The 24,699-nt window shown below is 33.9% G+C and overlaps 1 protein-coding gene across 2 annotated transcripts in view; it reads left to right on the top strand.

Moving 5' to 3' along the window:
• The window catches only part of DGKB (diacylglycerol kinase beta), a 645,545-nt gene that overhangs the window by 455,857 nt on the left and 164,989 nt on the right, over positions 1 to 24,699 (top strand). For both annotated transcript variants that reach the window (XM_061197732.1, XM_061197733.1), the window contains one exon: positions 4,246 to 4,441. In XM_061197732.1, the coding sequence (XP_061053715.1) occupies positions 4,246 to 4,441 (196 nt within the window). The remainder of the gene's footprint in view (positions 1 to 4,245; positions 4,442 to 24,699) is intronic.

Below are 24,699 nucleotides of genomic sequence, written 5' to 3' on the forward strand. Positions count from 1 at the left end.
GATAAGAACAGTCAAAAGATCTTCCCTCTCTTCTAAAGCTTCCCAGGTGATTTCTTTTTTTTTGCAATGAAATTCTAGAAACAATGATGAAGGGAGACATTAAAGGTGTGGACCTCAACAAAGATAGTCCTAGTAAACAAAAATTGGACTCATTAAGTCCAAAGCAAAAAAAATACCTCCCTGTTCCAGGAAAGTACAGGAAATGTGGGGTTGAGGTACTGTTACCATTTCATTAAGATAAATACATTATAATTTTTCTTACTGAGGAGAGTGAGGAAGAAATGAGACAGATGAAAGGTGACCAAAGGTGAAATTTCTCTTCTATAGTTACCACAAGTTATTTTTAATGAGATAACTTTTGGTAAGAAATTTAATATTCCAGCAATAATTTCTGGCTTTCACAGAATCTCCTGAAAGAGAGAAACATGTAAAATTATAGTGCTTTTCTGCTGATACTTACGGCGAATGCTTGATATCTTGAACCAGCAGTGTTATTGTTGCTATCAGCATGTTCAGCAACTGTGTGTGTGCATACATGGTACCAGTTTCAAATAGTCCTGTTTTCCAGGTGTGCTTCCATCTTCCTCTCCTTTACCAGTTATCTCCCATTCCACTCTAAAAAAAATCTTGCGATTATCTGCAATCAGCACTTTTGTCACCATCACTGGACTGCCAGCTAACAGTAAAAGCACCTAAAAGGCATGTTCTGAGTCCCTATATCACACTGTGTTTTGTGGATAATACTTTTCAAATGCATTTCAGAAAACACGGAGCTTAATCACTGGGAAGATATAGAGTACCACAGCCTTCTAATAGCAGAAGAGATCCCATTAAGCCATTTATATGTACGTTTTAATTTGTAGGTTTGCTGCTGTAGTTTTCTGCAAAACATAAATAATTTTATCCTATGAATTACGTATGAATTTGCAGAAACTATTCTAAAAGCAGGTATATTTAAGTCATTTTACACCATACCATTTTAAACAATGAACAAAGCAATGTTTTTATGTTTCATTAAGTAAAATTATGAATAATTTTTATCTGACCTGGGCATAGAATTAGACTCATTATGAAAAAATATTTACAGTTTATCATTCATCATATCTCATCAGATTTATTATCCACACTTTTATGGCTCTCCAAAGTTCTTCACATGTTTTAAATATTTCTGTCAAGTGATATGTTAACTGAATCTAAAACACTAAATTCACATATAAAAGTTTGTCTTTAACACTTCTGTATAATGTGGTGCAGGGTATATTTATAAACTAGGATTAAAATATATTGGAAGAAAAATTTAAACCATATTCTTTTAGGTAAATTTGTCTCTAGAATAAGATCTTCCATTTCAAAACTGAAAGGAGTGGACAATGGCCTCACAACATTGCACTCTGAAAATAGCTCCCATAGTAGTATACGTAAACGACCTCTCTTCAACATAATAAAAATATTCAAGATTTATTGACTAACCAAGGCTGTTAGCTTTTAAGCTTTTATATTCTTTTCCTCTGTAGCTACCTTTTTAAAAATCATAAATCTTCAAAGTGGATGAAAATATTATCTGACACAGTATTATAACTTGTTTATATTTCATAGCCTTCACCTCAGCTTTTATTTCCATCCACTCAACTGGTGTGCTACAACTCCTGGTCTTCATCAGAACCAGCACTGGAAATTTCCAGACTAACGAACATAACGTTAAAGCAAACAGAGGAAGGTAGCCTGGGGTCAAAAACTAGTGGAAACAAATTATTAATAAGTAGGTATTTATGTAAGTACACTGTCCTCCTTTCACAGGAACCTCAGTGTTCTTCACTGGTCCTTCTTCTTTGGAATTTCTTAAGGATTTTTTTCACTTTTCACAGAGCTGCTTACTGTTTCCTTAAAACTACACGTGCCAAGACTCTGAAGAGTGAAAACATGAATAATAGTATGCACTGATGTTTTTCAGTTGTCACATGTGATTCCCCTAATTCAGTTTAAAAAAAAAAAAAGCCTATTTGCAACATGCTCTCCTTTTTTGCAGATGAACAAAGGAATACTCCTTCACTAATTCTGAAAGTAACTTGTCACAGTGGGGTTCGAAGGCCTAGTCAAATAATTGTCTTAGTGTACTACCTGCTGTGTTCAATATTGAGTGAAAATGGAAGCCAGGCCCCAACTCCAGCTTATTTCACAATTCTTCTGTTATTTAAATGACTTTAGTCAGTTTGGGGGAAGCCAGACCTTTATAAATTAACAGCAGGGAAATACCAAAGGTGTCAGATTGCATATTTATCGTCTTTTTCGTGTAATACTTAAATATGTATTAAGAAGTGACTGACATAAATTAGGCAGATTTCAGAAGCCACAGGCCGTGGCTTGTAGAGGACCCCCTTCTGCTTGACATTTCATCCTTGTCAAAGATCAAATTATTTTAATTTAGGCTGCAAATTATAAGGAATGAAGACTTCTTTGTGGGAATTCCCTGTGGTAATCTGACTTTTGTTGTTACTGCTGCTTGTCAGTGTGCAAAAGATATAATATGCATGCAAATAAGGTTAAAAAATATGTACTATCTAATTATCCAGCCAGTACATTCCACTTGAAGACAGTGGGAGGCCTGACACACAGTATGTGTTTGATTCATTGAGGCCTGCAGGGTATTTACACAAGATTACTTTTAATTATGAAATTAATATCTGTTTATCTAGAATATATAGCAGTAAGTGAGTATACACATGAGCAGAATTCTTTAGTAAAAAGAAGTCATCTTAATTTAATACATGAAAAGAAGGGGAAAAAAATCAGTTGTTTCTAGGGGGGAAAAAGGCATCATCCAGACCTTGGTTTCACCCTCGTTGAAATAAATTGAATGAAAACTTGGCACCTTCTCTAGAATTTGTTTCTAGCCCTGCCAAGTAGGCTCAAGATGTGTTGCTTTATTTCACAGTTTTTATATTTTAGTGAACAAGATACAGTATTAGATTCAGTATGATGAGGGAAAATGTAGAAAAAGAGAGGGTTTTTGTTTGTTTTTTGTTTTTATAATTTTGGTGAAGGATTATCTCTTCCAGTTTCAAAAATCATGATTACGGTGAGAAAGAGAATGATGAAATTGTATCCACCTTTTTTTTTTTTTTTTTGCTGTAATAAAACATATAGCAAATAAAACAATCCCACTGCAGATATACTTTAATTGATGAAATGCATATCCCTAACAAAGTTTGTTTGTAAAGCATAGTGTTACCTATTGACATCTCTGCTCATATTGACGTCTAACTGAAAATGGGAGGACAATATCTGGGCTATATTTATAATAAGTACCATTTTAGAAAACTCAAAGCAAATGAATAAATCATAATTACAAAAATACAGTATGGCCTTGTCACTTTCCACACATGCGCATCAGTAGAAATGTATGGAAAATTCAAAAAAGTAAAAAGTGACCACTCTGAGTATTGCAAAGCATTGTCTGGTAGAGTGTTCCATATTTTGCATAGTCAAAGGGTGTCTTGTCACCAGGCAAACAAAAAAATCTGGCTGACTGATTTTACTTTTCATTTTTTCGTGAAAGCAGCTATAAAGTCATGATGGGTTGGAGATTGCTTTTACTGCCACTGCTCTTGGCATTTCCTTCACTCAGCCTGCCTGGTTCTCCATGTTCATGTAGATAACCATGCCTCTCATTGCCTTTGACACTGTGCTTGGAACTTAATCTAGTCCAAGAAACCATCCTTGGCCACTTTATTGTAATTCAGATCTCTCTGAATTGCTGTTTTTCTTTTTTCAAAAGTCTCTTAAGCCATTTCTTTCTCTGCTCCCCAAAAATGAGACCCTAATTATGAATTCTGTTTCTTTAGTTTCCCCCAATAGTACCTTGCAGTGTGTTCTAAATAGGAGCAGTCATTAAAATTGCTGCCTGAAATTTGACAAAACTTCCCAGAATCAACCTCTTTGTAACACATTGGAAATTTGCAGCTGGTTATATATGCAGACACTAAAGTGTGCCCCTTCCAAAGGTTTTCTGTAAACAAAGATACACTGATGATTTAATTTGATCATTTTTAAAGACTATTTATGATGCCTGGTAAATGTTATTGGCTGCTTTATCTTTTATATTGACCTTTAGGGTAACCATTTAAGTGTTCTTGAAAGGTTTATTTAGAAAGGACAAGATTATAGATTTTAAAATTCTTATTAAAAGATAAGGAAATACAAAAGATGAAATCAAATCGTTTCTGTTCTTTTCATTTTTCTAATCAGTGTGATGGAGTACAGATTGATTTAATAAACATCTCTCTGGAAGGAATTGCTATTTTGAATATACCAAGCATGCATGGAGGGTCCAATCTTTGGGGAGAGTCTAAGAAAAGACGAAGCCATCGCCGAACAGAGAAAAAAGGGTCTGACAAAAGGACCACGCTCACAGATGCCAAAGAGTTGAAGTTTGCAAGTCAAGGTAAGTTTTCTAACATTTAATTGTTGCTTCTTAATCGGCTCTTGAAGACTACTTTAAATGAAAGTTTTCCATTGCACTATACTCTATATATTTCTGCAGTTGTATTTTTTATATCAGATATGCAAGTGTGATTAAATTAATATTATAATAGATTCTAAAATCATGTATAAACTGGCTATATTTTCATGGATTTTTTTTCTCCTTTATTCTCCTTTTTGTGGGTATAGCTCTTCACACAGAAAATAAAATATACGTGGGTATTTAGTGGATAATAATATAGGATGTATTGTACATTAAATTCTGGAATGTGATCATCTTGGTCAGATGTTTGAGTTGCTATAACAAGGGCCTAGTTAAGGCTTTTCTGAGGTGTGTTGCAAGTTTTATTTTTGGCTTTCTTCCGTCAGGCTATGATTAGGAAGCTATCTTACATGAAGCTGTTGTCCTAAATATTATATATAATGGCATTTTAAAATATCCCACGATCAGTTTTGGTTATCTGCTTCTATTTTTCCAGAAATTTAGTAAAAAGTAGAATACCTGGGAAACAAAGGGCAAAGGAATAACAAAATAGGGTAGAATAACTATGGATCAGTTTTCAACTCCATTGAATTATACTTCACATTGGGACATGACAACTAATTCTTGTTGATAGATTGTACAAACAAAGATACCAAATTGGTATTATAATCTTTTGGTATTATAATAATTGATCATGCCCCAATTTATGTATAGTATCCATACTATTTTTTTTAACCTTCCAGAATCTATCTAATACCTTTGATGGCATTCAGATGGCCAAGAAAACGTATTGGCTCAGCTCAGTGTAGTAAAGGCAAAATATGAAGAGATCACAGCCTTATGGGCTCAATAAAAATAAATATTTTTTTAAGTAAAGAAAATAAAATGTGAGGATGGTTGATAGGCTTGGCGGTGGTAGAAAATAGCTTTATGTTTTGGTGTCTTCAGGTATCTGAAGGTATCTGATTCAAGTTTCAGTAGCAGACAGTGACTTCTGTTAGATGGAACTTGGTGACCATGAAGGTGAAAAAAGATTGACAGAGGAAGTATTAAGTATCCTCTTGAAAGAAGTGCTTACTACAGCCTGCCAATAACAGAAGGTTTTGATGCCCACTAAATGTATGGGTGATCCTAAAGAGGCAAATCCTGAAGAGTTGTGTAATTTAATGCAAGAAAGTTATACCAAATTAATTAAGATGCTTTCTATTCAGAACGAATATAACTGTATGAAAACATGGAGGAAAATGGTTTTTTGAAGGAGAAGTACATAGAAAAAATGAGTATAATTACTAATTTCTAGGATTTATTGACATTAATAATGCATTTATATTTAAATGTAAATGCAGATTTCTAAAAAGATTCCTGAAAAATTTCTAAGTTTAAAAATTAGTTCAAGGACCATACTAAGACCAAACCTAAAAAATCTCTGCTTCTGTCCCTAGGAAAGCAATGAGTACATATAGTAATATAGTCCATGTAGTTAAAAAATAGTCTTGCATATATTATATATATAAAATGATAATTTCTAGGTTTATTTTTCTGTTTGGTCACTACCTATTAATACTTGGCATGTCCTTTGCATGTAGACATTTCAGATATGTATCTGAATTGATTCTCGGTGCTCAGCTGCCAACTATGTTCGCCCAGTGAGATGTTAAAGTTTGTAAAACTCATGGCTGTGCTCCACCAGGACAAGTGTCTGTATACTATGGAGCTACTGCAGACATGCTGTCTGTTGGCCTCACTCATCCCCCTTTGTATGCTGAGGAATACACGTTTGGAATGAAGCACACACAAATCAGCCAGAAGTATTGTATAGACTGTCAGTGCCGATAACCCTAGGAAAAGGTCTCTCTTCCTATTCTGTCTTCTTGCTCTGTACTATGAAACTATTGGGACCAAGTTTCCATAAACTTGGGAAAGAAGAAGGAAGGAAGTGAGAACCTACAGGGTTTGTGACTTAGGGATACATTTTTGTCAGTACAAAGATTGGGAAAAACATTAGAAATCAGAGTTTTTGAAGGTCATTGTATGAGTAATAACAAAAGCATGCTTTATAATTGATTTGGCTCAACTTTTTTTTCCCTCTCTAAACCAACTATGCTTGTAAGTTTGGGTTTAGTTTTATTTCAAGATCAGTATAATTGAATGCTTAAAATGACTTTATCAGCTGAATATTTTTAAAAGACTTCTATATTAATCAGTCTTTTATTAATTTTATCAAGATTTTTTTCATTTTGATATATTTTACAAGAAAATAGCTAAAAGTATCTCAAAATGCTTCAAAGTTTTGATTTCACATTTATTCTGTTAATTCTTAAATGTTACACTTAATAATCAGAAATGAAAGAAATTTACTACTTAAAATATCTGCATGTATCCCTTCCCGAAATGGGTAAATGTTTCTATCATTTGATTTTGTTTTCAGTTTCTTGACACAAAGACAATAGTATTAAATGTAAGGGTCAATCAGTATTTTAAATCTAAATATATTTTCAAATTTACACAGAATGGTTACAGGTGTGGCCTTTAGAATGAAATAACAGGAACTGTAATTCTAGTCCAACAAGTTTTCTTAACCCAGATTCAAATTAATAACTTCACTCTTGGAAAAATATAAGTAAATAAATGAACAAATTAATAATGTAAATTTCTTCTTTTTAAGTTGCACTTTCTTGAAATATTAACTAGCAACTTTTCTGACATAGCTCTGTAAAAATTTGAAGTTTAAACTGAATGTTTACTATATTAGAATGGATGCTTGTTTCCATAAACTTTAGAAAGCTTTTGGTGGTGGGGAGAGTGGGGAAAGCATACCTAACTATAGATTCTTGAAGTAAAGATAATTTTTTTAATTTAGTAGAAGGATTTAAATTAAGAAAAAGTTTACAAGTTTGTTTTAATTTTAAAAATGTCATAGATCAAAGGTACAAGATCAGGTTTGGAGCATTACATACTCATTTATACTTCACCCTACATAAACTGGAACTCCTGCACAATTTTTTTGCTTGCAGTCTTTGAGGACATTCACAGCGTAAGATCAGAGTATCTTCAATTAATAAATTCACTGGTTGGAAATTTTACAGTTGATTTAATTCGAGTTGATCAAAATTATAAGTAACTAATTACATTATTGTTCTAGCAAAATACTCTAAAACAGATGCAGTTCTGAAACATACGCATACTCACATTCATCTAATTCAGACACTTTCTTTGTGGGTTTGTCTTTTTCTTTTGTTTTTGTTGTTGTCTGTTTTGTTTTACTTCTTTTGGAAATACAAATGAGTGTATCATATGTAGATGTCGTGGTCTTTAAGCAAAATTGTAAAGTAGGCAAATTAGATCTTCAGTGCTCTTAGCCTTAATATTCAGTCTTTCCCATTTCTTTCAGTTGCTGAGTTAATCTTTGCCTCCTCTTCTTCTGCATTAAATCCAAGTCTCAGAAAGATATCTAATAAATTTATTCACATAAATATATAAATGACTGATAGCAGATGACAGTAGAGGTATTTGCATTTTAAAAGAAATAAAAGCCTTCAGATAAACCATTATTTTTCAAACTGTGTTCCATTGAGCTATAACTGCAGTTCTTCAGAGTTTCTGTAAAAACTTGGTTCAAATTCATTTCTGTCATATTTTGGAACAATAACGTAAAAACCTATAAGAAAAACACTGTAAAGTGTGTTCTATAAAAACATTTTGTCATATTGACAATTCCCAAATCATCAAATTGTGTTACCAGACAAAAATAACTTCCTTTCCTCCTCCTCTTCCACCTCCTCTTCTTCTTCCTGATGGGTGGATTGATCCATAGATAGATGGATAAAATGATAGTTATACCTTTCCACACATGTGTTTGTAAACATATACACATCTAAATAAACAACTCAATAACTATGACATTAATTGGAAAGTCTGTAGCTCTGCAATGGTCATTTTAAAATACATCTTTGTATATCTCATGATGTACCAAGGGGAACATTACCACCACAGTGTATGTGAATCACAAGGAATTAAAAGGCCTGCAAGCTCAGGTACTTTTGTTTGACACAAGCAAAGAGTGCATAACAATCAATGGAAGTGAAAACAAGGTGACAATACTAATATTTGTTATGAAAATGGAAATCACTCCTTAGAAAAGTTTTTGCTCATAAAAAATTGCATTAGTTAACTAGCTCCCCAAAATAACAGGCTTGTACTAGTTTGTATATCAAATGCACTTTTAACAGAGATGTAGGATATAAACACGCTCACAACTCCTGGTAAAGAACCAGTGATAAAATTGAAACAAAGTTTCAGCTAAATATGCAGAATAAGGTAAATTTGACTAATTGAAACTTCTAGTTAACATCTGAGGCAACCAGCAAGTAAATTTGTATTGACAAAGTTGAAAAACTATATTAAAAGTACACCTGTGAACGTGCTTTTTGACAGCGAGGACCTCTCAAGTAATACAAGCAGTTTTTAGGCATTCTAATGGTTTTAAGCTTTGATGATACAAGTCCAACTATACCATTTTCCAGTAATGAATGCAGAAATGGTGCAGGACTGCCAAGTGAGATGTAAAAAGTTCGTATCATTTATGATTACATATCTGTCTGGATCAGGATATTCCCAATATCATAAAATAAAAACAGACTGCAGAGATCATTGAAAAATAGGATGCCTATAACACTGCAACTATCCTCATAAAAATAACTCTGTCATTCTCATAGATTGACTATATCACAAGTGTTAGCAATTTAAACATCTAAAATATATTTGCACAAATAAAATTCTAATTTTCTCTTTAATTTACTGGTTTTAAAAATATTGCTTCATTTGAAAAACAGAAAAGGTTGACTGCTTTAAAAAGTTTGAAAACCACTGAGCAAAAGTAATTACATTCAAGCCATAGAATTTCAAGCATTTGCCAGAAGCTAAGGGAGGTACAGTCGGGAACAGCTGGACTTCCTGCTTGAAACCTCATTAACTAGGTGAATGTCTACTCCACATACGGATACAGATAGAAAAGTTTATTTTAAAAACTAATTAACATATGATATTGTCCATGAAATTTTCAGTGATTTCATTCCCATTTACCAATGCAAATTCTTTTCTTTGGGCAGAATTTCTCAAAGTGTAGTATACACTCCACTGATGGAAAATTGAGCTCCTTTAAGCAGTACACGGATGCATATTTTAAAGTGTGACAGTTTCTATATGTACTATTGCAGTTGTTTTCTCTTTATGGTAAGGAATGCTTTTTTCTTAGTTTGTAATTTTAAATAATTTTATTTTTGAAATAAATTTATTTAAGTAAAAATAGAGTAAAAGCCAAAACTAAAAAATAATAGAGGAGTACATGGATATGGAAAAAATTTTTGACGGTGGGACCAGAAAGGCTAAAGTATAGAAAACTCCACTAGGCTAACAGTACAGATTCCACCACTTTGTATAATTTGCATAGCCCCAATTTTGAATACTTAGTGAACACATTATTTTTATTCTTCATTATCTTGCATAAAATGTCCTATGTATAAGTTCCCCCCAAATAAACTTACACTGCACATACCCCTACCCCACCTTATTTGATGTCTGTGCTCTGTACTGGGGAAGACTAAAATCCTGATTCTTTTTAGGAGCTAGAGGGGAGAGACTATAGATCTGATTGACTGTCAAGGACTCTGTCTATATCAAATGACTTTATTGTTTTGAAAACTCTGAAGAAGTAGGAAGAAAAGAAAGGTCAATCCAAGCCAAATTGATCAAAGAGAACAAATGAGTTGATGTCTATGAAAGCCTGGCCAAAGATGAATGTCTTTTGCTGCTGAAGAAAAATCAGGTTATTGGCTTCAAGGTCTTCATCTTTAAAATGGAGATTGTGAGTTCTGGAAGAGTTGAGATTAACTTATGTGTGCTGTCCATTCTGTTGCCTGGAAAATTGCACAAAGAGCATTTAAATAGTAAGAGTGTAACACTTTCTACTCCTTGTAAAAGTTATACTTACCTGAAAGTTGGTGGTAATGGACATTTGTCATGCACTATTATCAATTTTTCTAGACATTTCTGTGGGTTATTTAGGGTAATTTAGAAGGCAGTGTTTTAAGTTGTCTAAATATAACTGCAACATTCATCTTAGAACTGTAGATAATGTATTTGGCATTCAGACACCAGCAAGCAGAACAATTTCCAAGCATTTAAATTCAGTGATTAAATCAATTAAATTTAGAAGCAAGAAAAGGATTTCATGTTACATTATTATACCTGGAAGTTAAAATTGTTGAAAAAAGATCATGGCATTTGAGATGTTGCATTTTACAGAAATATATGCATATACTAATACCGTGATAATTTCATTAGTTGAAAATACATAGATCCAAACATTTGTTATCTAGTAACCTTTAAGGAGATATCTCAAAATGAATTTCTAATTGTATGTTTTTAAACTACCTTCCTTGAAATTTTCCAGGACTGGATAATGCAAATAATAGCAAGTACTTGTTAAAGCTATCTAAATATCAAAATTTCTGTTTGCATTTGAAGATTACATCATAACCTGGATATCTTAATGTGATAGCTCTCGCTCTTTTTTTTTTTTTTTTTTACAAAAGGCATGCCTTTAAAGTTTATAAAACAGCAGTAAATAGAAATTAGAAAATACAAGACGTATTTCTTGTATGTAAAAATAAAAATATATTTTCAAAATATAAGATCATGTACTCTTATATTTGGCCTAGCTGTCCTGTAAAACCATATATATTTTGATGAAGCATTTATGAAATTTCTATTTGTCATGACACTATAAAGACTTCACAGAAACTGCTAGCCTCCTAGAGATTTGAAAACAGAAACCATAAATATAAATAAATTAATATTTTAGTAACAAAACAGATGACAGTCTTTAGAATATTCTTATATTCCTTCTGGAGCTATATAGAATACCATTCTGTGGCTAGGATTATTGACAAATACCCCATGTTCAACAGTCAGATTTTCAAAATCTGACATACAGTATAATTCTAGAAACAAAATCTGACATGCAGTACAATTCTCGACTTCTTATAGTGAAATTGGTAAGGCCACGAGATTATTTTGGATATAATATAGTAAGTAAGTAATCATTTAAACAGGAAAGTGGTGTTTTCTAATATGTGAATGAGATCATTGAAATTAAAGGTTTATTCCTGAAAGCAAATTGAAGTTAGGAAAATGGAGAAAGTTCAAAGAACAGGTAGGTAGGAATGGCAGAACAAGGAGCCGCTTGCTTTCACCTAATGAATCTGGGAAAACTTGAAAAAAAAATGAGTTTTTAGTAGCAGTTGCATTTTGAAAAATATATGCTTTGGCAATCGATTTAATAGATGCAAGGGAAGAAGGAAAGGAATTTGTTTACTTGAGGTTTTAAATTAAGGCTCATCTGTTAACCTTCTCTGACTTCTGAGGCAGAATACCTTCTTTATTTTCAAAATGCTAATACTATTCTGAGACTCTCCTACATTTGTAACTATTGATTTTAATTGTAAGTTCAGAGAAAGATGTAAAATATAAATGCTTTAATGGGTCATTTTCTCTATGATGCTGATGTCTAATATCAGTGATAAAACAACCATCTTACTTGTCTCTGTAATATCCAATCCAACGTAATATCCAGTCCTGAGTCTTTTGAAGATAATGGCAGGTCATTTACACAGGCTAAAACTGCATTATAATTTTTAGTAAATTTAACCTACACATGGTAGAAATATAAAACATATTTCCAAGTTAAATAAATATTGGCTGATTATATAGGCCTCAACTATGCACTTGTAGAGCATCTTTCAAATAGTACTCACATAAAGTTTCCAAATATGAGGGCTATCACAGAAGTGTCCTAAGTATAAAACCCTGTAGTAACTTTGTCAATTGAGGGTGATGGTTTGGAGCTCAGGTAATAGGTGTGTCCCAGGGAAGTTAAAATAATTTTCCTATAATCAGGACATATGAAAATAATTTAGGGAGGATTTTTTTAAAAGAGTAAACATGAAAGAACTATCAAAAAGACATGAAATCAGCTACATAAATTGTTAAATATAAGTCATGATTCTATTTTTTTCTATTTGTATTAAAAACCATGTTTTCTTTTCCATCAAGATAGAAAATAGCCAAGAAAAACTATAATCTTATTGAGAATGAAACTTTAATTGCACCATCTTTTGGAGTGATTTCTTATTTAGAGATTTCATGTCATGCCAGGAGAGATATTGAACTTTTATTTTACCCCTCTTTATTTATGTCTTTTTTTTTTTTCTGGTTACCTTAATGGATGTAATGAAAACACCACAGTCTAGCACCTGGTACTCCTTGCACTCATTTGTCTTACTACCAAAGGCTTCCAGGTGCGTCCAGCAGAGAGCAAAGAGACTTTTTTCTTGAAAAAATCAAATCCCACCATCTACTTAATTATCTTTGAGCTGTATGTGCCTTTGAGTTAACCAAAACAACTAACCACTAGAGTTCCATTGCCATGAATTTAGTATTTACACATACAGTCTTTTATTGTATAGAGCTAGTTAATGTAGAAATGATAGCTTCTTGGACAGTATCCAGCCAACTCTGTTCTTGTGGAAATTGATAGAGATTCATATAGACCACCATTCCCTCCAAACTGAATAATTATTCCCCTGGTTTAATAAAAATAGTTATATTGCTCTTCCTTTGATAAATTGTAGATTTATAAACTGGGGGGGGGTTAGTGTCTGTTTCAGGCAGTGTCTATTGGCTACTGTACAGTACAGCTATTAATTAGAGTAAGCTAAAGATTGAGGCTTGAGTGTTGTAAGGTGACAGTCATTTGAAATAAGACTAAAAATCTCTATGGATAAACATAACTAATTTAAATGAGCCCCCAGGGAGCTTTTTTGAGAAAGTTCAAATGCCTGATGAATGCTGCACTGTTATTCTAATCATCCCGTAATATGGTATAAAATAACAACCTCATTTTATCCTTTTATTTATAAAGCTGCTCCCATTATCATTATATTTTACCTGTTCAAGTTCAATGCTACTCATTGAGAGATTCATTAAGAGAATAATTATATTTCACAGATTGGCAGAAAGAAAATGTATCTTTGAACAATTCCATTTCCCTGAACAGTTGTTCATTTCAAGGTCGAAGACAAGTCTATTAAGTATCTTCTACCCTTTTTAAATATGTCAAAGCTAACCATTAATAATGAAATTAGCAGTTTGGTTCTGATTTAATGAAAGAATCAGCTGCTATTTGTAGAACTCAATTTCTGTGAATGAAACAAACATTTTTTTAATATCGAATAACAAAAAGTATTTAAGAATCCTTTTATGTACAATGATTTAAATCCATGTCTCTTCAGATAGTTAAAGCCCTTAGCATACTGACTTCTTCCCTACTGATGTTTGAAAATACATACTTCTCCATCCAAAATATTACATCATACATTTTCTTACTAAGTGTCATTCACATTTTCAGAATATCTTTTTAGAATAGTAAGAGGTAGAAAATCAACCAATATCAAAGAACATTCCATTTTTAAATTTACTGCAAGAAAGGTTCATGGGATTTGTGACTAAATGTTTCAAAATTAAAAGCAAATTCATATGCACAAAAATGTGACTTCAATAGAAAATAGGTCTAAGCCATATCACCTCATATTTGAACATGTTGGTGCTGTGAAATAAGCCTACCCATGGTCACATGCAAGTAAATACCTTAACTCATCTTAAATCTGTCTGGTAAGTAATTGAGCAGTAATAAAATAATATATTAATCATGGATGGTTTTGCCAAGCCTTCTATACTTGATGATAAACACTTTCTTCCAAAGAGTTCTTATGTTGTCTTTTAACATCATCCAGGCCAACTCACTAAGACTGAAGTACAGGATATCTAGTGAGCTTAGTGGGAAGCAAGGAGTCAGTGCATCATTTATTCAGTATAAAAGTATGAAAGATGCTGTTTGATTTTTTAAAGATAGTAATTGAATCAAATTTAAATAGCAATTTTAAACATGTGTAGGATTTGAAGAACTCTCAGAGCTAGGAAATGAGTTAATCTGTATGTCTCACTTTAAACGTATGTAACTAAAATATGCTGACATATTAACAATGCTATTTTGAGTCAAAGGTTGAATATGAGGCTTTGTACAATTTTGTAGTTAGGTATTATTTTACAATTCTTCATTAATATATTTTTTGTCCTTTTTATTAATGAAACCTGTTTCTTCTAGAGGGATTATATAGGTCTTCATCTTTTTTGTTTTGTTAAGATAGACTATTTTAGATTTCTATTGCTTTTTTTGGCTTCATTTTTATTTTTGCTGTTTGGTTTCTGAATATTTTATATATGTAATCTTTGTAAACTCTTCATCCAAATGTTCATCCAACATTTAGGAATTAACAAGGAATTATAATAGGTGTTTTCATTCTTGAGGAAGGGAATGAATATTTTGTTTATGGTAGATACTGAAATTTAACTTCCATTGCAAGCCAAGAAATTAAGTTATCCAAAATTGCAAACCAAAAAAATGAAATAAATGTGTTAGTTTAGGCATAAAAATTGAATTAAATTTTTTTTAAATCTGACATTTTAAATACCTCTGGCAGACTTTATAGAAGAGTGTATTTACTAGTGAGTACTCAGATAAAATGCCTTGATCATGTATATGCTGTGACAGAGTTTGTGTGTGTGAGTGTGTATCTGTGCAGGTGTGTATATATACTGACTTCACTTATGGGGAAAAACATACGGACATGCAGATATCAAAATGATGCATGGAAGCAAAGCATCACTTAAACACAATTTATTCTGGAAAGTCCCAATCAGAAAGAAAACCAGGGGAGCCCAAGCATTGTTTTAGGAAAGGAAGGGGAATTTTATTTTTGTTTTAATAGCAGTAGAGAGAAGTGTGATAGAACAAAGTATTCTCTAAAATACAAATCATTATCCCATTTTTCAAGGGAAAAAAGAGATGAAAATAGGTAGAAGGGAGTTCTTCATTCTGCCTTCCTTTCCTTTTTTTCCGCTGCGTGTCATCCTTTGGGAATAATGCTTTCTTCAGATTCCGTTACTCTTCCTCCTTCAGATGAGAGGGCCCATCCCAGAGTGACCCTGCTAAAGCAGCTCACTCTTGATCGATCCTTATAGCACATTTACACCTACTTATGGATCAGAAGACAGTAGCTTCTGGAGGTCTGTAGGAAAATTGTGTACCAAGACAGTATTGACATTTCTTTTTCTCATTTTTAAAGTTGAGATATAATTGACATAAAACATTGTGTAAATTTAAGTTGTACAATGTGTTGATTTGATGCATTTATATTTTGCAGTATGATCACCACCATGGTGTTAGCTAAACCTCTATCATGTCACACAATTATCATTTCTTTTTTGTGTTAAGAGTAATTAAGATCTAGTTTCTTAGCAACTTTGAAGTTCATAGTACCATGTTGTTGACTATACTGTATTGACTTTTTTCTTTTTTGGTTTTATGTCTTCCCATGAGGTGTATGATAAAAAGAAGTTATATTCCATGGCAAGAAAAAAACCAAGCAAAATAATATCACACCAATTGTCTTACACAGAGTTCTCTCCCAATCCAGGCTGTCTTCCTCCTACTTTCTTTTCAAGTCAGCAGCCCCTGAGGGAAAAGACTTTTGACGTGGACATTGTAGGCCAGTGGATTTCTTAGAGATAGGCTTTAGTTTTTAGTTTTCTGGACTCTAAGAATATGGTTATAATAAGTTCTATGGTGAAAAGAGAAAGAAGTCTGTGACCTCAGACCAAGTATTAACTTGGCAAAGTCTGTTTCCTAACCTGTATATAAGTGAAAATAATCTTTTCGGAATTTTTTTTTTACCTTATAGAGTGATTTGTGGATCTTAACACATTTCAAATAATTTACTATAGAAATGGAAGGTGTCATATTTATTTCATCAACTTAAGGATATTCACAAAGCTATCACACTAGAATATGTGACGCACTTCTAACATTTGGCCCACATTTGCGAGAGAGGAGGCAAAGGTTAAGGGGTCATTCTCCGGGTATGGAAAAAATAGCCCTTCTAAGAATTAATCCTGACTCCACAGAATTATAAAAATAAATAGAACTCTTACTTCAGATTATGACAAATTTTTCCTTTCCTGGGAAACTATTTTATGATTAAATAGTAGAATTCTCAGTACTTGAAATCTTTAAATGAGATCTGATGAGGAATATAATACTGACTGCATTCTGATCCAACTTTGAATTAAAAGTTATTTATCATCCTTTCCCAAGAAAGGGGCAATTCCTATTAAAATATTAGTGCCAATGAAAGTTGATTAAAATACAGTTCACTCTTTCCAGGTGTTGGGATGATTGAAATATTTTGTTTATGCTGCTTAGTTTCTTGGTGTCTCATCTGCTCATTCTTTCCTCTCTTCCTCATGGTGAATCATGGAACACATTGTTTGCTTTCTGCACTCCCTTTGGTTGCACACCTTCCATCTCTCACTTTCTCACAAAGATCTTAAGATTGTGGTGGCCACGGTACTGATTCCCTGGGAACCAAATAAGCAAATTCCCCCATGACCACTCCCCATTGATTTTGCAGCCAAGACCAAGTCACCTGAGCCATCAATTCAGATTGTACTCACTGCTCTGAAATTTCGGTTTCCCTCCTGGCGGCATTACTCGTGATTCACAGAGATGTTTATAAGAGCCCTCTGTTAAGTAGGCTGTACTGGAGAGTACAAGCTGCCTGACAAATTACCGATGTTGTGAGGTGCTGCCTGCTGGGGTGAAAATAAATTCTAAGAGAGTACAGGGGACAGGTCATGGGCCCCAGCTAGGCTGCAAAACTCTTGTCAAGCCAGTACTGTGTGCCAATAGATGTGGCAAGAACTGACAAATTTTACGGCCCTTTAACATAGACTCAGTAAGAAGGGGAAGGTCGGAGTTTTGTGATTTTCTTTAAAGCCTCCTGCTTTTGAACAACTCTTTCTAGGCAGAAGGGGTATAATCTCATTGCAGGCCATTCACAATTCTCAGGGAAGCTCTTTGTATGGTCTCAAGACTTTGAATTTTTATTTTGTTGTTCTTGCATGTGTTGTTTTACCATTGTTGGTAATGTTGACACTAGTATTTTTAAATTAAAAAGGAAAAATTCTTACAGAGTTGGAGTGTGGGATGTGTAGGTTCTCATAAAATGTAGAAAGTATAATCGTTGTTCACATTCTTTTGCCCTCAGAATAAGTTTCAGTTGTCTCAAATGTCATTGCCTGATCTTCCTGGACTACCCTAGCATAAATTGTCTTTAAGAATAATATGTCCCTTTAAAGAATGATTTTCTGTTTTTCTGTTTCCATTATTGCTGGTGTCGGGTCTTAAATCTAGCATTATCTCTATATAAACCCTTCATATGTATGTATAAAATGTGCATATAATCCTTTTTTCCATAAATGATCAGTGAATGAACAGATTATGCTTTTATCAACACTTTTTCTCAATCTAGCTATTTTCTTGATTAACTGATGGTTTCTGTCTTCATTAGGAATTGTGTAGGATGGACAAAACTTTAAAGATTGAATGAAACAGGAATAAGCTCTTAAATTGAGCACATTTATTACCCTCATTTTAAATCTGTTTTTCTAAGGTTAGTAGATAGGGTTTTATAAATCATTTTACAATGTGCTCTGTATATTTAATGGACAGATAACAAAGAACAATCATGTTAAGACCAGAAGTGTCAATATGCACATAAGTTACTCATTCAGTAGTTTAATATGTGCCCAGCCAATCTGATTTGTGACTATCTCTTTCTCACTTCCTCCACTCAAGCCAAATTGACCTTTTTGGTGCTCATCGCATATAGCAAGCGTGGTACCATCTCAGAGCCTTTGCACTGATACTCCCTCTGCCTGGAATATTCTTTTTTTTTTAATTTTATTTATTTATTTATTTATTTATTTATGGCTGTGTTGGGTCTTCGTTTCTGCGCGAGGGCTTTCTCTAGTTGCGGCAAGTGGGGGCCACTCTTCATCGCGGTGCACGGACCTCTCACTATCGCGGCCTCTCTTGTTGCGGAGCACAGGCTCCAGACGCGCAGGCTCAGCAATTGTGGCTCACGGGCCTAGTCGCTCCGCGGCATGTGGGATCTTTCCAGACCAGGGCTCGAACCCGTGTCCCCTGCATTGGCAGGCAGATTCTCAACCACTGCGCCACCAGGGAAGCCCTGCCTGGAATATTCTTACCTTAGATCTTCACATAGTTCCACGTGGCTTCTTCCTCGCTTCTTTCAGATTACTGATAAAATATGCTCCCCTAGGAATGGGTTTCCCTGACCACATATCTAAAATGTCATGACATCCCCTCCCACTCCCTACTCCCTGCCTTACTGTGTGTTATCCTTTTTAAAAACCTGAACTCTTTATTGAACGATAACGTTTGTACAGAGAATTGTAAACATCATAGTTGTACAGTTGGTGAATTTTGACAAGTGAACACATCTATGTAGCTACTCTTCCAGATCAAGAAATAGAGTATTACCAACCCCACAGAACTCTACCCAACAAGCCCATGTCCTCCTCAATATCCTGGCTTCTAAAACAATAAGTTTTGCCAGTTTTTAAATTTTATATAAATAGAATCATGTAGCATATGTTCATTTATGTCTAGCTCTTTAATTTCTATTTTCTTTATTCAAGTGTATTCATTATATTAGTATACAGCTTTTTTCCAGTGTGGAGCTATTATAAACCCTAATGCTATGAACATTATTGTACAGGTCTTTTGATGTGGATATGTATTTCTTCTGCGTATAGACTAAGAAATGAAAATTGCTGGATCATAGGGTATGTGTATATTCAGCTTTCGTAGATACTGTTAAAAGTGGTTTTGCCAATTTACACTCCAGTCAGCAGGCAAGGCTTCCAATTGGCTCTGTATCCTCACCAACACTTTGTATGATGAGTCTTTTTAATCTAGCCATTCTGGTTTATTGTGTTTTAAATATGCATATTACTGATTGACTAATGATGTGGAACACCATTTTATGTGACCAGGTTATTTGGATATCCTCTAGTCTCTTGCCTATTTCTTATTGGGTCGATCTACCTAGCTCGCTATGTATTTGTATTTGAAAGAACTAGAGTCTTTTGTTGGTTCTATAGGTTGCAAATATATTTTCCCACTGTATGGCTTACCTCTTTATTAATGATGTCTTTTGAAAATCAGAACATCTTGATTTGATTTTATTGAGGTTTAGTGTATTAATTTATTCCTTTTTGATTATTGCTTTTTATCAGCAGTTAGTTTTTTAAAAGTCTTTTTAGCATCTCCTGTGTTATTTTGAAGAAGCTTTATTTGTTTGACTTTTAAATGAAATTGGTTTTTGTGCATGGTTTAAGATTGAAGTCAGGAATAATTTTTTCTTGCATATCATTATTCAGTTTACATAGCACTATTTGTTGAAAAGGCTCCTACCCCATTGCTTGGTGGTAACATAATCTTGATTCCAGGTTCCATTTATGTATTGATTTATTTCTGGACTCTATATTCTACACTAAAAATAGGCAAACTTCTCTAGTGTCAGATAGTAAATATTTTAAATTTTTGGGTCAGATGCTCTCTGTCGCACCTACACAACTCTATCACAGTAGCACAAAAGCAGTCAAAGACAATACATAAATGAATGGACGTGGCTGTGTTACAATAAAACTACTTACAGAAATAGGCAGCAAGCCAGATTTGACTCACAGCTACAGTTTGCTGACACTTGTTCTACACCATTGGTCTATTTGACAACGTTTATGTCAATACTACACTGTCCTAATTAATGTCTTATTTTTCAAGAAGAACATTCCCTTTAAATTTTTCTTACACATTTTAGAATCAGCATGTTAGTTCCTCCAATCTAAAAATAAGTAAGTAAATAAATAAATAACTGCGGGGACTGTGATTGGAATTGCATTGGTGAATTTAGGGAAAATTAATACCTTTACAATCTGTGCTTTCCAATTCATGAACATACTATCTCTTTCCATTGATTTAGCTTTTTAAAAAACTTTCTCATAATAATGATTTATAATTTTTGATGTAGTAGTCTTATGCCTGGATATTTAATGTTTGGGTATGCTGTTCTAAATAGTATCTTTTCTAATTGTCACTGTATACAGATAGAAAACTTTCTGAAGCCACTTATCAGTTCTGATAGTATATGCATAGATTCTGTTGGATTTTAAGTATCTGTAATCATGTCAGATATAAGTGATGACAGTTTTATTTCTTCTTTTTCTACTCTTAAACCTTTTCATTTTCCTCTTCTTGGTTCCCTGCTTAAGGTTGACAGTACAACACAGAATACGGGTGGTGATAATGGATATTGATTTTGGAGGGTGAAGAGGTGGATTTCAGTATTTCACCATTTATCTGATGTTTGCTGTATACTTTTATAAATACATCTTAGACTAAAGATTTCCCCTTTATTTCTAGGTTACTAAGTTTCTACTATAAATGGATGTTGAATTTTATCAAATTCTGGTTCTGTATGTATTGAGAAAATCATACAAATTTTCTTTTTCATTCTGTGAATTACTTTAATCTTCAAATTTTAAAGCAACCATGTATTCCATAAATAAATCTAACTTGGCATGATGCGTTATTTTCTCTACGTAGCACTGTATTGAATTTACTACTAATAGATTTAGAATTTTTCATCTATGTTCATGAAAATCATCACTACTTACTTTCTTATAATGTTATTATTTCGGTTGAATTAACAAGGTTAACCGGATTGAGCTAGTTAGCTAGGTTAACTAGTTTAAAGTATTATGCCAGCCTTGTAATACAGGTTAAGGAGTATATTATCTTACTGTATTCTCTTGAAGCCATCTGCACCCAAAGTTTTTCTTATGATGTTTAAAAATGTAATTATCTTAAAAATATATATAACGTTATATAAATTTTCCATATTTCCTCTTTTGTCAGTTTGGGGACTTTTTCTTTCCCTTGGAATTTGTCGATGCCATCTGCATTTACAAATATATTGCTATAATGTTGTTCCAGATATCCCTTTATTTTCTTTTTCATCTCTATATTATCTTTAATGACACAACTTTTCATTACTCACATTTGTAATATCTTTTTCTTTCTCCTACTTTCTTTGGTTTTAGTTTGCCGTTCTTTTTCTGACATTCTTAGTTGACTTCTTAGCTGATTGATTTTAGTTTTTCTTCTTTTCAAATATATGCATTGACGGCTCTGCATTGCCTCCTAAGCATGGCTCTAGTGGGATTCTGTAGATTTTGATATTTTATTATTATCCTGTTATCTAATTCTAATTTCATTTTTTCTTTGACCCATGGTCACTTAGTGCCTCATTGCTTTATTTCTAATAGCTTTGAGAATTTTTGTTTGTTTATTGTTGACTTCTAGCTTGATATCACTATGGTCAGGAATATACTGTCAAAGATTTCAGTCTTTTGAAATGTGACCAGACTTGCTTTATGACCCACCGCATGATCAGCTTGGGCACATACTTCACGTACGTGTGTTCATCAAAGCTTTTTAAAATTATATTGATTTTGATCTACTATTCCTATCAGCTATGGATTGAGGTATTTTCTCACTATGATGATGTTCTGATGTATTTTTCCTTATAGTTTTGTCAATTGGTTTTTACTCATGTCAGTGCTATGTTTTGGGTTCATACATATTTTGGACATGCATATTTAGAAGGTTTCATTGTTCTTATTGTTTGTTGGTTTACTCTTTTCATCACTATGATGTATCCCTCTTCGCCTATTGTAAATATGCTTCTTACCTTAGAACGATTTTGCCTTATATTAACATAGATAAAAACAGCTTTATTTGGTTATCTTTGCGTGGCAAATCCCTTTCTATCCTTTATTCTCAACATTTTTATATAATTTTAAGGTATATCTCTTATGAGCAGCATGCAATTAAGTTTGTTTTCTCAAAAAGACAAAATTTTTGACGCACCTGATTTGTGTGAAATTTTTGTCACATTTTAATTATACATATATTTTCAATCCCCTTAAATATTATTCTATTATCAATCTCCCTATATATTTTGTTTAATGCAGGTGTACCAATGTCTTGGATTCTTTGGAAACTGTGACTTTGAGGCAGAGAGTTTCATGCAAAAAGTTTACTGGAGAAGAGTCTCAGGAGTGACACATGTAAGAAGTGAGGAAGTCAGGTTTGGGAAGACAGAAAAGCAGATCCACAAATGTATTGCAACTGAGACCTCAGAGTGATCCTCCAGGACCTGGGACAGCCATTTTGAGTTGTCCTGGATTGACGGTTGGGCTTTTGAATATTTCCATCAACCTCCTTCTGAATAGATGCCTCCTGAAAGGGAGAGTAGATATCATTGAGTCAGTTCCCTGGGATAGACGACAAATCCTAGGATGGAGGTGCAGCTATGAAGTGGCCAGCAGCCATTATTCCTAGAAGATGGGAGCTGGGTGCTTTGGTCATGACATAAGGCAGATTTGCATGAAACAACAGAATATCTAATTTACCCATTGAACCACTCATTCAAATTGCTTCTTATAGTTTGCCCCACTTACGGGCAACTTCTCCAGGATTCAAGGCAGACTTTAGTTCCTGGGGAACTTACAAGAGATGTGTTAATGAGATTAACAAAAGTCTCTGCTGCAGCAGTTGATCTCAAGGCCACAATAATTCTTATCCTCCTCCACCACCACCACCATTCTAGCGCCCTCTCGCTCAGCTAGTACCTCTGCTGAACTAGGCAGCTTATCCGATGGATTTGCTCAGATCCTCATCTTTCCTGGGCTATGGCTGCTATACTTATCCCTTTTTCATTAAATCGTGTCATGGAAGCATCAAGATACAATCCCGTAGTAACCTAAACATCAGACATATTGTTCCCTGCTCCTTTTGTGTAGCAGCATCCATTTCCCCTTGGATACCAGGGTCTCTAGATCCATAGAGCCTGAAGCTGCAAGGATGAGAAGCACAGATTCCCAAGGTGGGTCATTAGGAAGGATGGTAAATAAGACCACTTGTGCTTTCTTTCTTTTGTTCCCAGATCCATGCATTCTAAGTATTGGGAGCAAAGCACCATACAATAATTATTAATTTAGGATGTATACTGTGTCTAGAGGGTGACACTTCATCCTTGCAGGGTATCATCTACTGATTGGTACTTTGGCTGAGTCTTCAAATAGCATTCTATTTTTCTATCAGTTCAGCATTTTCTTGGTAGCTGAAGTAACTGGACTAGTGTATTCCACAATAATATGCCCTCTGCTCTACTTCTTTGCTGAAAGAGGGGTCCCTTGGCAATGTGATTAGTTTCCCCTATCAGCTAGCTGAGTCATTCTGCCTATCTGGTTATATTGTAGAGGAACCTCTATGGTGGGTGTTCATCTATGATACAGAGATCTTCAGACTTTGTTCCCATTCCTTTAAATCTATGCACAAGCATCTTTGGAACTCCTTGTCCAGATATACATGAGTCCATGTAAATTCTAGCCTTCCACAACTCCTGTTTCCACACAAAGGATGACTAGGTACGCTTCCCAGAACTCTGCTCATTGGGAGAATTTCCCTTTACCTCCATCCTTAAGAAGCATTTTAGTAGAACAGCAGCCCATTTTGATGCATACTAACATAACAAGACAAACCATATATGAAACCTGCTTAAACTTTTTCCTTCTTTGACATCTAGTCCTAAGAATTATCGGAGGGAGCTGAAGGAGAGGTGCTGGTCCAGCAGTGGTAGAGACAGAGCCACCTTTTCATGCAACTTTCCATACTTTCTGACCCTACTCATGTCTGATCCAGGTGTACTACTTCTATCTTGCAATGGGTTTCTGAGCTTATGACTCAATGGGTCCTTCCATATGCATTATGACAGAGGTCAAGAGAGTTAACAGGGCCCCAGACTAAGACTCTGTAGTTTACTGTTGTCTATTCCACATGGATCTAAACTTATTTTGATTCTTCTTTCTGAAAGAGATAGAAATGAATACATTTTCCATACCTCACACTGAAGGCTGTGTTACTCTGCTCCAGAAAAATACTGTATCTTGTAAAGCAAATGCAGTTGAGATTACGATTTGGTCAAGTTTAGTTTTCCACTGTCATATGCCATAATCCATCCCTTATTTTTAATAAGTCTAGACTGGTGTCATAAATGAGAATATGCCAGAGACTACTACCTCTGCTTTCTTTAAATCTTTGTGGATGGCATTAATTGATAGTTCTTATA

The sequence above is a fragment of the Eubalaena glacialis genome, chromosome 8 (assembly GCF_028564815.1).
Source record: "Eubalaena glacialis isolate mEubGla1 chromosome 8, mEubGla1.1.hap2.+ XY, whole genome shotgun sequence".
In the NCBI taxonomy this organism is placed as follows: Eukaryota; Metazoa; Chordata; class Mammalia; order Artiodactyla; family Balaenidae; genus Eubalaena; species Eubalaena glacialis.